Source organism: Galeopterus variegatus, unplaced genomic scaffold, assembly GCF_000696425.1.
Source record: "Galeopterus variegatus unplaced genomic scaffold, G_variegatus-3.0.2 Scaffold12718, whole genome shotgun sequence".
NCBI classification, from domain to species: domain Eukaryota; kingdom Metazoa; phylum Chordata; class Mammalia; order Dermoptera; family Cynocephalidae; genus Galeopterus; species Galeopterus variegatus.
This window is the reverse complement of record NW_007738829.1, coordinates 40,314-54,285: the sequence shown is the minus strand read 5'-3', so window position 1 is coordinate 54,285 and position 13,972 is coordinate 40,314. Positions and strand designations below refer to the sequence as shown.

The 13,972-nt window shown below is 43.4% G+C and overlaps 1 protein-coding gene and 1 long non-coding RNA gene across 3 annotated transcripts in view; both read right to left on the bottom strand.

Annotated features, from left to right (window-relative positions):
* Nucleotides 1–1,576: 1,576 nt before the first annotated feature.
* The window catches only part of NPL (N-acetylneuraminate pyruvate lyase (dihydrodipicolinate synthase)), a gene marked incomplete at its 3' end in the record, with an annotated part of 33,596 nt that continues 21,200 nt past the window's right edge, over nt 1,577–13,972 (bottom strand). The window contains exons 7-10 of the mRNA XM_008563162.1: nt 6,486–6,578; nt 4,717–4,865; nt 4,552–4,598; nt 1,577–1,661 (exon numbers count right to left, since the gene is read on the bottom strand). Of these exons, the coding sequence (XP_008561384.1) occupies nt 1,577–1,661; nt 4,552–4,598; nt 4,717–4,865; nt 6,486–6,578 (374 nt within the window). The remainder of the gene's footprint in view (nt 1,662–4,551; nt 4,599–4,716; nt 4,866–6,485; nt 6,579–13,972) is intronic.
* On the bottom strand, nt 10,275–13,710 carry LOC103581282. 2 transcript variants are annotated; one of them, XR_549640.1, is made up of 4 exons: nt 13,298–13,314; nt 12,782–12,839; nt 10,630–10,750; nt 10,275–10,337 (listed from the first exon to the last, which is right to left on the bottom strand). It is a non-coding gene; the product is annotated as an uncharacterized LOC103581282 (long non-coding RNA). The 2 variants fall into 2 exon arrangements; XR_549641.1 differs by lacking the exon at nt 12,782–12,839 and having other exon boundaries at nt 13,298–13,710.

The window sequence follows — 13,972 nt, the reverse complement described above, 5'->3', positions numbered from 1 at the left end:
CTTGAGGGCAGAGCTCAACTTTACTGAAATTATGCACCCAGCTCAGCCCCAACCGGTCTGTATGTGGGATCCGAACCCTCGGCGGGAGCGCCACCGCGCTCCCAAGCGGCAGACTGTAGCAGTGCGCCACCGGGCCGGCCCCCAACATTGTTTTGAATGGGATGATATATTTGGATGAGACTAAAGGAAAAACAAAAAAAGATGGAAAACTGAATCAGCCAAGAGTAGAAACAAGTAAGTGGAGGACTTAACCTCACAGCTGCTTCACGGTGATCATAGGATCATAATCCATCCTATGATTTCCCTGTCATTCAGCTCAGAACAGGGTGGAATTTTCACAAATAATTTTTACTAGGAAACCAAGGAAAGAGAAAATAACCATGAATGCAAGGAGATGAGAGAGTCTGCATAATTCACACTTCTTACACTAATTTCAAACAAAGTCTTGCCAATGTTTAGTTTAGTTGGCATACCTTCCTAGGTCCCCATGCTGTTCTGCTCTCAGCTTCACCTGGTCTGGGGCTGGACACAAGTGAATATTAGATAAGCTATTTAAACTTTAAGGACAAAGATTTGTGCTGGCTCAACTTCGAGGCCTAAGGGTAAGGAATAATTAATCAATCCTGACTATTGCTTCCTCATGTTCGCCCTGGGTTGGAGCTGCAGGGCTCTCCCTCTGTCTCCCAGGGTGCTGTGCACTTCTGCTCTGTAATCTCTGATTAACCCTATAGCGGCTTGTCGTGTTCAAAAAGAACCCTCATCGGAGCTTTGCTGAGACCAACTACTTGCTCCCATCTTGCTCATGCCCTTCCATTCCCCCTTATTTTCTTAGGATACTCCTCTTATCCACTTATACTATCCTGAAAATCCCTGTGCCTCTCAGCCCCCAAAAGTCTTCCTCTCATGCCTACCCTATTTCCTCCAGCTGCTGAGACTGATGCTGCTCTTCAGTGAAGCTCCTCTTTCCCTGGACAGCTAGGCTGTCCTCCATGTAACATTAACAGCAGCCACCACTTCCTCTGGGGTCTTCCCTGTAACACATCAGCTCCTGCTGCAAAGCCAGTGTCTGCTTTTGGATCAACCACTGGGCTCTTGCTTCCTGCTGGATGATGTTGCCAGTTTTCAGCACATTTCTAGGGTGAACAGGACTGACCTGCCCTGACTTTGCATTAAGTCTTCCCCATCTTAGGTTACCAGCTTCATAGCTTCCTCATATTTTCTGATGACTCAGGTATGACATCCTCAAGGGGATAGCATGTGGTCATTTTGCCAGAAATCTATTATTTTACAGTCATAAATTCTTTGAAGATAGAGTAAAAACAAGAATTTTTCCAGGAGGAACAGAGAGGAGTCATTCCTGTATGGTGTCTGTCCTGATTAGACGTTTAGGGAACACGAACAGTGGGGACGGTTTGGTTGTGAAGAGGAAGTAAGAAATGGAAGGAGACTGAAGAAAGAGGCAGCGAGGCAATTTTGACGAGGGGGGGCTGGTAGGATACTGATGAGAGAGAAGAAAAAGAATCCTCGAGTGGGGGGGGGGAAGCTGTGATTTAAGTGAATCAAATAAAAAGTTTACCTGATGGTTCAGGGCTGAAGAGAAGTCCTTTCGTTCAAAAGCCTCCAACATCTGGTTTGTCTTTTTCCCCAGGTAGTTATAGGTACTGGCAAGACAACAGCAAATACTGCAGGTTCAATAATTTAACAGGGAACGTCAAGATATTCAAACCCCTCTGCTGTTTAAAAGGGAAAAAATATACCAGGCCTCCTAGGTGTCTGTTTTTAGGTCCTAATCTGTTAGCGGATCAGGTTATCTTTAGTTCTGAGTTTTCTTTTTCTTTTTTTTTTTTTTTTGTCTTTTTCATGACCGGTAAGGGGATCGCAACCCTTGGTGTGGTGTCGTCCACACCGCGCTCAGCCAGTGAGCACACCGGCTACTCCCATATAGGATCCGAACACACGGCGGTAATGTCGCTGCGCTCCCAGCACCGCACTCTCCCGAGTGCGCCACAGGGCCGGCCCTAGTTCTGAGTTTTCTAGCAACACTGAGCAGTGCCACAGAGAAGGCAGTGAACACAAAAGGGGATAAAGGAAAGGAAGAAAAATGGAAAAAAGGATAAAATGGAAAAAAAGTGAAAGATGGAGGTGTATTTGGTAGAGAGTGATTGAAGCCAACACCTGCCCTAGGACACACACCGAGGCACAATGCTGGAGAAGAACTGTGGCTAAAACGTAGCATCTGAGGTGAGTCCTAAAACTGAGAAACTGGGTGAATAGAGCACCACAGTAAAAGGGGCAAATCCCAACAAATTTACCTGAATTTTTTGCCAACTTATGTATTACTTAGAGACTAGTTTCTAGATAATGTTAATAATGATAATAATAAAATAAAGGGCTACTGAGTACTATATGACTTCAAAAAGTTAATGGTAAGATTTGTCTTATCTTTTATCTTTCCCACAAACTTTTTGAAGTACCCACGTATTATAGGTGCTTGACATAAATATGTGTAATTTTCTCAAAGCCTTGCAAGGTAGGCCTGGTTTCTATTTTACTCAAGGAAGGGCTACACAGTTGCTGTAAAGGCTTCCTATCATTTCATGCTGTCTTCTATGACTATTCAATTAAAACAAAGATGGAAATGTTTATTTGATCTGATAAAATGTTCTTGCAGACTTAAAAAAATCTCTAACTCTGCCAAAAAAGACACATATCTTAGACTAATCACTGAATTCTTATAGAAACCAGCAAGGTAGAAGGTTAAGAAATTCATAATAAGAATGTTTCTCTAATTTCTTTAAAGGCAAAACAAAAGCAAGTCAAAAAGGGCTTCTCACAGAGTAAGTCAGTACCAGAAAATGTATTTATCTGGATTAAACCAAGAAAAGAAATGTGGTTGGTCCTTGCATATGTAGATCCTGGGTCAACAACAGGGATTCCAACATAAAGCTACATTATCTTCTGGTAGTAAAGAAAGGAAGAATGTCTAATGAGTTTCAGAATACTAAAATTCGACTCTCAGTGATCTTAGTGTATCCTTAGTTAGACAGACAGGATGGGCCGGCCCGGTGGCACACTGGATAGTGCGCCGCTTGGGAAGCGCGGCGGCGCTCCCGCCGGAGGGTTTGGATCCCATGGGCAAAACAAAAGCAAGTCAAAAATGGCTTCTCACAGAGTAAGTCAGTACCAGAAAATGTATTTATCTGAATTAAACCAAGAAAAGAAATGTTGTTGGTCCTTGTGTATGTAGATCCTGGGTCAACAACAGGGATTCCAACATAAAGCTACATTATCTTCTGGTAGTAAAGAAAGGAAGAATGTCTACTTAGTTTCAGAATACTAAAATTTGAATCTCAGTGATCTTAGTGTATCCTTAGTTAAACAGACAGGAAGATCATCATAGTTAAAAACAAATGAAGTTTAACCAAATGCTCTTTGCTTATAGATTATGTTGACAAAACTAAAATGCCTAATATGGAGGCCAAAAAACAGGAGTCAAAAAAGTAAGAATTTCCAGGGAAAAAAATGTTCATGGTAAGTAAATCTAGCTGGCATTCAGGTTTCCTTCACAGAAACATCTGTGTAGTTACGATGGATGTCACAGGCCATCCTGGCTTGGTAAACAAGCCACTACAATTATCCAACTCAATCACCATTCATTAAAGCTGTGCTCAACATCCCACAGTAAGGAAATGCACTTTCAGTTCATGTAAACACTTCACTCGATCTTCCTGCAGGCATAGTCTAACCAATTAGGTTAATATGTGCAGTGGAAATGCTAATTGAAATGCCTCCCTTCTGCCGAGTAGGCATTGGGCCACCTGATTCTGGTTTGCTGACTGCAGCTGATTGGACATTAGGTGGACACTTGGCTAGGCAGTGCTATCTAATGATATCCTGAGATGCCACATTTGGGCAGCCAGATTGGCCATGTGCTTGCTGAAGCAGAGAAAGCCCATCTGGAGAGAAAGAAAAAGAAGAGAAATAAAGATATGTACAGAGAGATGGAGAGGTGAGAGTCTGTGGAAGACCACAGATGGAGGATGATCCTCCTTGGCTGTAGAGAGCTTTGTAATTCTTGGTTTTTATCCTCTCTGAGGCCTGGTTGCACTTCCTCCTCCTGGGTATTATGTAATTTCCCAGTATTTTGTAGTAACTTACCTTCTTTCACATATGCTACTTTGAATGGGTTTCTGCTATTTGTAACCAAATAATATCTGCCAAAGACAATGTGAGTCCATCCCCAAGACACTAGTCATTACAGTTTACAGAGCTAAGGGCCAGACCCCATGAAGTTACAGCCCACAGGCACGTTCTCAGCTGATGTGCTTCTGCATCTTACCCTAGTTGCAACAGATGCTTCTAAATAATAATGACTGAGTTTCTAACAAACGGCTAAGCCCTCCTTAATTCTCTTCCACTGAAAGAATATGGGGAAAAAAGGTAACTTCTATTAGAAAAAATGTACATGCAAGAAGTATAACTGCTCTGGTGACAAATGCCTTTATGAGGGACTTCAAATTTATAACCATTGGGAAAATAAGTCGTACTTGCCTGCCCACTGCTCCAGTCGCTCCCATCATCAGAGCACTCAATAGTTGCTAATCAGAAACAAAGAGTATTCATGTTTATGAAAAAGAGAAAGGGAAGAGATGCTACTATATAAACAGCTACATAAATTGTTTTGGAGGGAAACTGACCTGGTAGGGGGTAACTTACCTCATCCACCCCATAAAGGAAAGCAAGTTGTCTCTGGCGATTCTGATCAACACATTGCCCGAAGTCTAAGAGATCTGTGTCACTGAATTTCAGCCCTCGGAAGGTAGGGATGTGATGCTGAATCCCATCCAACAACTCCTCAGCACGAACTGCTCAAAAACAATAAATGCCTCATTAATCTGTACACTTCCAGGAAATATTCAACATCTCACATGGCCTCACACATCTGCACTGGGCTGCCATGGGCTGTTGTCAGCAAACCTGACTGCAGACGGCATGATCACTTGCCCTTGCTTAGTGGCTCTATGTACTATCAAATAATAATCCTAAACTTTCCATTCTTTGAATTTGGATATTTGTGATATTGTGAAAATATATTTGGTTTCTTCCCCTGGTTCCTGTAGAAAAGCTCCTAAACTTGGACATAGGAGGTCCTAGAAGAATATTTCATTTTAATATTTGGTCTTTAACCCTCGTTCCTGAAACAGAGCTCCTAAGTCCCTTGGAACTTCCTGAGTGATAGGAGCATCTTTTGTTTAATGAGATGACTCTTGGTGGGCTCCTGGATAGCCTAAGGATGGGGCTGGTTGCCAGGGGAACCCACCCCCAACCTCCAGGGAGGGGAGAGGAGCAAAGGTTGAGTTGATCACCAGTGCCAATAATATAATCAATCTTGTCTATGTAATGAAGCCTCCATAAAAAACTAAAATGACAGGATTCAGGAACTTCTGGGTTGCTGAACACATGACGGTGCCTGGATGTAGTGTGTCCACAGAGGGCATGGAAGCTCCTGTCCCTTCTCCCACACCTTGTCTTATGCATCTCTTCATCTGGCTGTTCATCTGTATCCTTTGCAATAGCCTTTGTAATAAACAGGCAGTAGTAAGTAAAGTGTTTCCCTGAGTTCTGTGAGCTTCTCTAGCCAATTAATCAAACCCTAGGACGGGGTGGGTCATGGGAACCCCAATTTATATCCAGCTGGTCAGAAGTACAGGTCACAACCTGGGACTTGCGATTGGCATCTGAAGCAAGGGCAAACTTGTGGGACTGAGCCCTTAACTGGAGAGATTTGATGCTATCTCCAGGTAGATAGTGTCAGAATTGAATTAGAAGACACCCTGTTAGTCTCCAATGGAGAATTGGTCGTTGGTGGAGAGAAATCCCCACATGCATTATGGTGACCAGAGGTGAAGTGTTTTGTGTTGAGTGGTGAGTATGAGAGTAGAGAGTAGGAAAACCCGTGTTTTCTTCAGCATACTTATAAAGCAGTCTCTATTTTTTCTTTTATGGAGTTCAGAGAAGAATGGAATTTTAAGAATAATCTCTTGAGAAATTTCATCTAATTATAAAATCTTCTCACTGGAGAAATACAGTAATAAAAGAAAAGCTAGAAGAAAAATCATAAGAGATCAGAGAACCTTTCTACGTGCTAGGCACTGTGAATACACTGCATACTGGTGGACACAATCCTGTCCTAGTGGGACATACAGTCTCATGTCTTCTAAGAAGTAGGCCACAGGTGTCTGCTATAAGTGTCTAGAAGTCCACTCTTCTTTCATACTTAAGAACTTCCATTATAAGGTGGTATGAATGACTGATAAAGGCTGCAATATCAGAGTGACTTATTTTGGAGCAACTGGAACCACCTAGTCAACGGTGATGTGCTTTTGTGGCATGGGGTGGGGTGAAATGGAGTGGGGGTTCCTTAGTGAAATAGGGTAAGATGTGAAAGCTGGAAGGAAAGAAATATGAAAAGAATCAGTACTTACTCTTTACCCCTGTCAAGGCAGGAATGTGATAATAATAAAAAGGCAATTCATGGGCAGCAGCTGCCACTTCCTTTAGGAAATCAATCAGGATATCTGAAAAAATAGCAAGAAAATTCACAGTGTAAGCAAGTGTAAAACAGTGGCTTTCCCTGGTAAAAAAACAAATCACCCAATGAAATGCAACCATTCTTCCTAGAAGCTGAAAATTCTTTTTTTATTTTTTATAAAATTTTATTTTCTTAATTTTTATTGAATCAAAATTGATTATATATACTTTTGGGTTCAACACTGAGATATGTCGATCACATCAATATTACTAGCATATATATTGTTACAAATCATAATTATTCTTTATGCCCCTTGTCAAATCCCCCCCATCCCCTTCCCCCCCTTCCCCCTCTAATCACACTAGATTTCTTCTCTCCCTCTGAAAGAATAATGGTTACTCTGTTGATTTGCTGCCCAAATGATCTGTCCAATGCTGAGAGGCATGATCAGGTCCCCCCATACAATCATAGAGCAGATGCCTCTTCTGTCACTCTGAAATGGGCTTTGTGGAGAGAGACATCCTCCTCCTTTCTTTATCTCTATTGGTGACTCTTCTTTTGTGAATGCACTCCAGTGGCTGGCAGACCATCTGCGTGGTGGTTGTGGTGTCTAGTTGCCTTCATGGTAACCATGGTTATCGTGGTGGCTGTGATGGGCCACCCACATAGAGATGATTTTGGCATGCTCCTTGGTGCTGGCTGTGTGCCTGGTTGTGGGGAATGTCCAATCCCCGGCTCCATAACCTGGGACCCCAGGCAGGACCTGAGGTGCTGGTGAGGTGTGCCTGATTGTGAAAGGGGAGTCTGGTCCCCAGCTCCATACCCTGGATCCCCCTGCAGGAACCAAGGCACTGGTGAGGTGTGCCTGGTTGTGGGAGTGGGGTCCGGTCCCCTTCTCCATGCCTCACGTCCCCGGGCAGGCCCTGGGGTGCTGGCGTGGTGTGCCTGGTTGCAGGAGGGTGTCCGGTCCCCTTCTCCATGCCCCAGACCCTGGCAGGCCCCAGATGCTGGCTCGGTGAGCCTGGTTGCAGGAGGAAGGGTCCGGTCCCACTCTCCATGCCCTGGGTCCCCAGGGGGGCCCTGAGGTGCTGGTACAGTGTGCCTGGTTGTGGGAGGGGGGTCCGATCCCCTTCTCCATGCCTCGGGCACCTGGGTGGGGCCCTGAGGCACTGTCATGATGTGCCTGGGTGTGGGAAGGGAGTCCAGTCCCCATCTGCTAGCCCCAGGTCCCCAGGTGGGCCCCAAGGCATTGGTGGTGTGCCTGGATGTGGGAGTGGGGTCTGGTCCTGGCTCCAATTGTTGGGTTCCTGGGCAGGGCCCCGAGGTGCTGGTCATGTGAGTGGTTGTTGGCTGGGGTCCTGCCCCTGGCTCCATGCCTCATATTCCCTAGTGGGCCCCAAGGCATTGCTGGTGTGCCTGGGCTGGAACTAAGTTTTTGTCCTTTGCTTACTTCTAACATGGGGAACTTCCTGTGGGAACCAGTACTTGAGTTGTGTGGTTGAGTTAGATTGCTGCTTTGCTGCTATTTCCCTAGAGAAGGCTTTCTGTGCAGCTCAGGGATTAACAGCTGACCTTGTAGGTACTTCCAGCTCTCCAGAGACCCAGTGTACCTGGGTTGTATAGAAAATCCAGTCTGCGCCTGAGCTTTTTCATCAAACTGCACTCCATACAACTCTGCATTCCTGACCAGTCTCCTCTGAGTGGTCCTTCACTGATTGGGGGGCAGACTGGCTGTCCTTGCTGTATCCCAGTTTTCTCCTGGTGGGCCCGTCTCCCCCACTGCCCATACTCCAAACACTTCCCATGGGACAGGCCCTGTGCTGGTCCCTTGCGTTGACTCACTGGCCTCTGAATGGCTCCCCTTTTTCAGCTGTTCTGGCTCCTCGCTCCTGCATGGGTCCACGGGAATCCTATTACTGGTCTTGGTGTCCTGGGGGCCACCAAAGTCCTCTTCTCCCTTTTCGTCTCCAAGTAACTCCATCTAAAGGGCACAGCAGTGGCTTCTGCCAGCTCCTGCTCTATGCACTCCAGCATTAAAGCAGCTGCAGACTGAAACGCTGAGAGCAGTTTTTTCTTTCTATCATCATGACTTCTCCAGCCTTCATGAGTTCCATAGGTCTCTCCTCCTCTTCACCTGAACTCCAGCGGCCCCAGCTTGGCTGATGTTCCATTTTTATAGTTGTTAATTTGTTGATTTGTGGGAGAGAGTGACACTGGGGACCGTCTATTCTGCCATCTTGACTGGAACTCTCCTGGAAGCTGAAAATTCTTGACCACTCTTACCATCCCTGATGTTGTCACTGCAATGTCTTTGCAAGACTGTATTCAAAGTTTTATTTTCCTTTCCACAGAAAGGCTGAAATAAGATGATCACTTTCCTACCATACTAAACTATCAAAAAATGGTGCAAATCTTCCCAAATATTAAGAGAAGATAATGAAATAGTCTTAACCAGAAGCCCATCAGGTAGGGCTCTTGTCCTCTTACCCCGGAAGCGCTAAGTGTGGCCAGTAATCAACAGAGACCTTGTATTAGGATCAGAGTAATAAAGTTGTAACTGAGAAAATTCTCCAACAAAAAAGACAACACCTGCTTCAAGAGGGAAGTTATAAGGGTAATGGCACATCTCACAAAAATACAACCAGAGTTTCTACTTTTCCCTTTTGGGAGAAATCCAAAAATATCAGAGGAGAGCACACTCTGGTTTACGGAGGAAGTGGGATTTCCTACATCACCCAGAGTGAGCTTCAACTGCACCATTACTGCAGATGACAAATAAATCCAGCAGAATTGCTTATACTTTGGACACCACTGAATAGTGGGAAAAAGAATTTTAGGTACTTCATCTGGATACCGTGATGATGAATTTGGTCTATGACAAGTATTTTTTATAAAATTATTATGTATAATTATTTTTCCCTCTGTTCATCTCCTAGGAAAAATATTCATGTAAAAATCTGTAAAACCATGTGAAAAAAACATTTAAAATGTTCATTCTAAACTCCCAAATTAGCAATATTTAAATTACTTATCTACATTAACAACTATGTTTTCATATCACCAACAACAGGTGATATTTCATGATGATTTTGACCTATTATACATTTAGTTATGGATTTATTTAATCATGTATGGAAATAACATCGTGCCTGTTTTTGTCCTTTTAAAATTTAGATATCGTTTTTTAATCATCAAAAAGGATTAAAAAGACTCGGTATACTTGGACACCATAAATAGTTTCCATAGAGAAAGCCATAGAGAAGGAGAAAGCAATGCTTTGATAATTTGGACAATGGATATTTCTGTGAAATATCCTCAAATTCATCACACTCAACCTTGAAAAGAACATGTAGTTTCAAAATGCCCATCACTTTTACTCCTCTCTTTTGAGAAAAATGGTTCCACGCTTTGCCATGTGACTTTGGCACCCAGTGCAACTGATTGCACCAGGAGGGGACATTTGACCCAAACACAGGCACCTACTGATATCGACCAGGGGTTTGATGGATGACCTGATTAGGTTATTGGGCAAAAGAATTGAAGCACTTGTATGCAGTCTCCTTTATGGACTCAGGGAGAGCAGATATTCTAGAGAACCACTGTTCTGTTGCAATTTCATGCCTCCAGTCTGTAGGGCTTCACTTTCATGAATTCAATATAACCATTTTGGATGGAGGCAAGAAGAACTAGACCATGTGAGACACTGTGCATTTAGACCTATCTACTCACCTTTGTTCCAGGGCTTGAAAAAGAAAGGTGCAATGACAGCAATGCCATCAGCTCCTATTTGTGCTGCATGTTGGGCCTTTAAAGGAAGAAAGAAGACCGTAATGGAGTAAGTGATTTATTATAGTCACCTACGGCTTAGATAATGGAGTTCAGCAACAAATGCTTCAAATTTGCCAACTGATACACCACTGAGGAGTGGAAAAATTAGCCACATTTAATAATAAATTCATTACCAGGAAAAATACCAGGTTGCAAAGTAGAGCTGTGCACTCAATCTTATATTTCTTCGTATTTTGTAAGTACAAAAAATCTTGCTAAGGAGACATGAGTGGTTCATTTTGATAAGTTATAACTGTTAACAGACAAACCTGCAGATGTAATTTCTCTTCTACTGTTTATCCCACTAGATGATACTGTCTTTTCTGTCCAATGACATGACAGTCATATTTTCAAATTTATATTACAGATTGGGAAGGCAGTTGAGAAAGGCTGAGAAGAAGAAAACAATTATACACATCACAGAAGATACTTTGTACCATGCTTCTGATGTTTTCTCAAATTCCCTCAGAAAAAAATTAACATTTCTGCTAGCTGGGCCCTCCTAATATTTTTTATCTATCTTAGATAAGAGTATCTAGACCTTAGGTATGGTGTACAGTTACTATCCTCCAACTAGAGTTTCCTGAGGGTAGGATCAGACCTTGTTTACCTTTGTGTACAGGTCAGTCATGGTGCTGGGCACATAGCACGACTCAGAACATGCCCCACTACCTGAAAGGGGAAAAAGGCTTCCCTCTGAGACTTGAATTCATAATATCTATATCTAAAAGACATAACTTTTTGCAGAAGCAAACTAGACAAAAAGAGAAGATTGGGGTATGGCCCAGGGACCAACCAACACACTGGATATAATGTCATTAACACAGGATTAGAATGTGATATATTTTGGGCCGGCCTGGTGGCACACTGGAGAGTGCACCGCTTGCGAGCATGGCGGCGCTCCCGCAGAGGGTTCGGATCCCATGTGGAGACCGGTTCCCGCTCACTGGCTGAGCGCGGTGCGGGCGCAACACCGAGGGGTGGGATCCTGTTACCGGTCAGCACAAAAGACAAAAAGGAAAAAAAAAAAGAATGTGATATATTTTAATCATTTGTTTAGTACTCTGTTTAGAAAAAGAGCATAAGGGTAACTTTGGTTGAAAGCAAGGAAAAAGGAAACACCCAAGAGAGAATTGATGGTAGTGCCCATTCCAGCATTATCCAACAGAGTTATGGCTAAGCAGATGCCAATATTATTGTCTCTTTGGCAAGATGATACCTATACCAGGAGATTGTCCCTATGCCAGGGGACTATCTCCATTCCAAGATTATCTCCATACTATTCTAGTATTCATTCCAATGGATGACACTGTCTTTCATGTCATGACAATGTTTTAAAATTTATATTAAACATTGGAAAATAAAGCAATTGAAAAGATAAGAAAAAATGATTCCCTACACCATCCTACCTTAGCTGAAAGATCTTTTGAAAGAAGAGCAAATCAAGTGTAAGAATATTAAATCAAGTCCCCAAGTTTTGATTCCAGGTTTAAGTCTAGTAAAATGTCTTCCCTTACAGCTTGCCTAAAACCACTGAATTCCCATTTTGCAAGTTTATATTATAATCCCATTTCTAAATCTAAATAACAAGTAAAACAATCACACAAAACTCATCAAGAATATGTTGGGCTAGATCAAGTCATTATAATCTTGGGAGTTAGAATATCTAAATTCTGGAAATGTGAGTTAATTTGTAGCAGTGCAGGCACTGGGCCTTCTGATAAACATTTAAACATCTTTGTGCTTTCATTTCTTAACCATTTCACCCAGGCCTCAAAAACCACCATGTTATCTTCATTTCTCCCAACAACTTTAACTTTTTTCTTCCTTGCCTTTTGCTCCACCTAACTTGCTAATCCCTAAACCTAGAGCAATCCAATTGCCTGTACTTTTATTCCTATGTTCTGGCTGAAGAGTGTACCTAGAAAAAAATTTCAACAACTGTGTGGAATGGTGGTATGACAAATTTAGGACATACAACTTAAGTTGGTTTTCAGCACCACTGGGCAATTCTTTTGTGTTTCAGCTCTCTCGCGTCCTCCAGGGCATCCATTTCACATTGACCTCTTCAAGCCCTTACCCTATCTTCCATCCCCTTTGTGTCCTGTAGATGGCCTTGTCTTCTACTTCCCAGAGAAAACTGAAGTTGGCCCAAGTTTTGCTGCTTACCTGCATGCTTTGCTACATCTGCACCCATCCTTTCTTTCCCTGGAGGAAGGTCTCCTCTCTACAGTAGTCATCATCTTGGGGTACGGCCCTGCCTTTATGGTTCAGTTCACTAGACAGTGAGTCTCTGAGATCCCACACCTTATCTCTTTCAGCATAGCATACACCACATAGCATATATAGTATTGATTTTAACTTCAGCATAAAATTGGAGGCCCCAGGAGTGGTCTTTCCTGGCTGGATCTGCATACATACCAGTTCCAGTGACTCCTTCAAGCTCAGTGCTCCTACATGAATCACCACCTGATCTAACCTGCAAAAGAGGATACATTGCTGCATCCCTTGAAGTTTAGAGGAACAAAGAAGGGCTGTACTATGCAGTCTGTGCTGTTTTTAACAGCTGGTTAATGCCTTATTAATCTCAAACTCAAGACTATTATGCTCTCCAGTGATCTATTTAAAATTGGTCTAATTAGAAGGGCTAATAGTTATTTTTTATTTTTATTTTTTGTTAATGGTGATCTTTTTAGTGCAGGTGCAGTTTCCGGATGGAACCTCTGGGAGCCAGGTGTGCCTTCCAGCTGCCCTTCTACACAGAAAAGACATGTGATCCTCACTGAAGTGCCAGGGTCCCCAGGGTCTCTGCTCATCTTCCCACCAGCTGATCTCGAGCCTAGCCTCTGACCAGAAATCAGGGAGGCTGTGTCATCTGGGAAGAGCCTCGCTCACGACAGCTCTCTGGTGGGTGTTCTATCCTGGGCAGCCACTCACTTGTTCTTCCCTTGCATCACCCACTCCTCTGCGACCTGGCGACGTTCCGAGACACTCAGGGACAGGCCTTCTCCTGTTGTGCCATTCACTGTTCCAAACAAAGAGTCAGTCAGTGGGACCACCAAACACCTTTTGCTCCTCCAACCCCAAGTCTAGATGTGCAGAGTCAGAAATCCCTGCCTAAAAGGAAGGGACCTGGGGAAATACCAGAGGACAGAATCAAGAGGGGAAAACGCCATATTTCCAGTCTCACTTCAGACTTGGTCCTTTTTCCACCTTCACCTTGTCTAAAGCAGTGAGATAGTTAATTATGACTTGTAATTACAAGTCTGTCCATCAGGGACAAATAGCAAATACTTTGCATGGAGACAGAGTATCACTGCCCATATTTTAGGCCAATCTCCAAACACACCACCCAGTTCCATATCTGGGCTCAGATGGCAGGAAAATCAACACCATCTAGTACTGGGGTGTCAAGGAGGTCATAGGGGAGATTCAGATGCGAGTGCTTTTGTGTACTACACATCAAAAACTACCCCCATCTATAGTGACACGGTGGTAGTGCTCTAGACAACTCATATATTTTTTTCCTTCCTTTTTGTCTTTTTTCGTGTCCGGCAACGGATCGCAACCCTCAATGTCGCGCCCGTACCAGACCGGGACTGGCAACGGGAT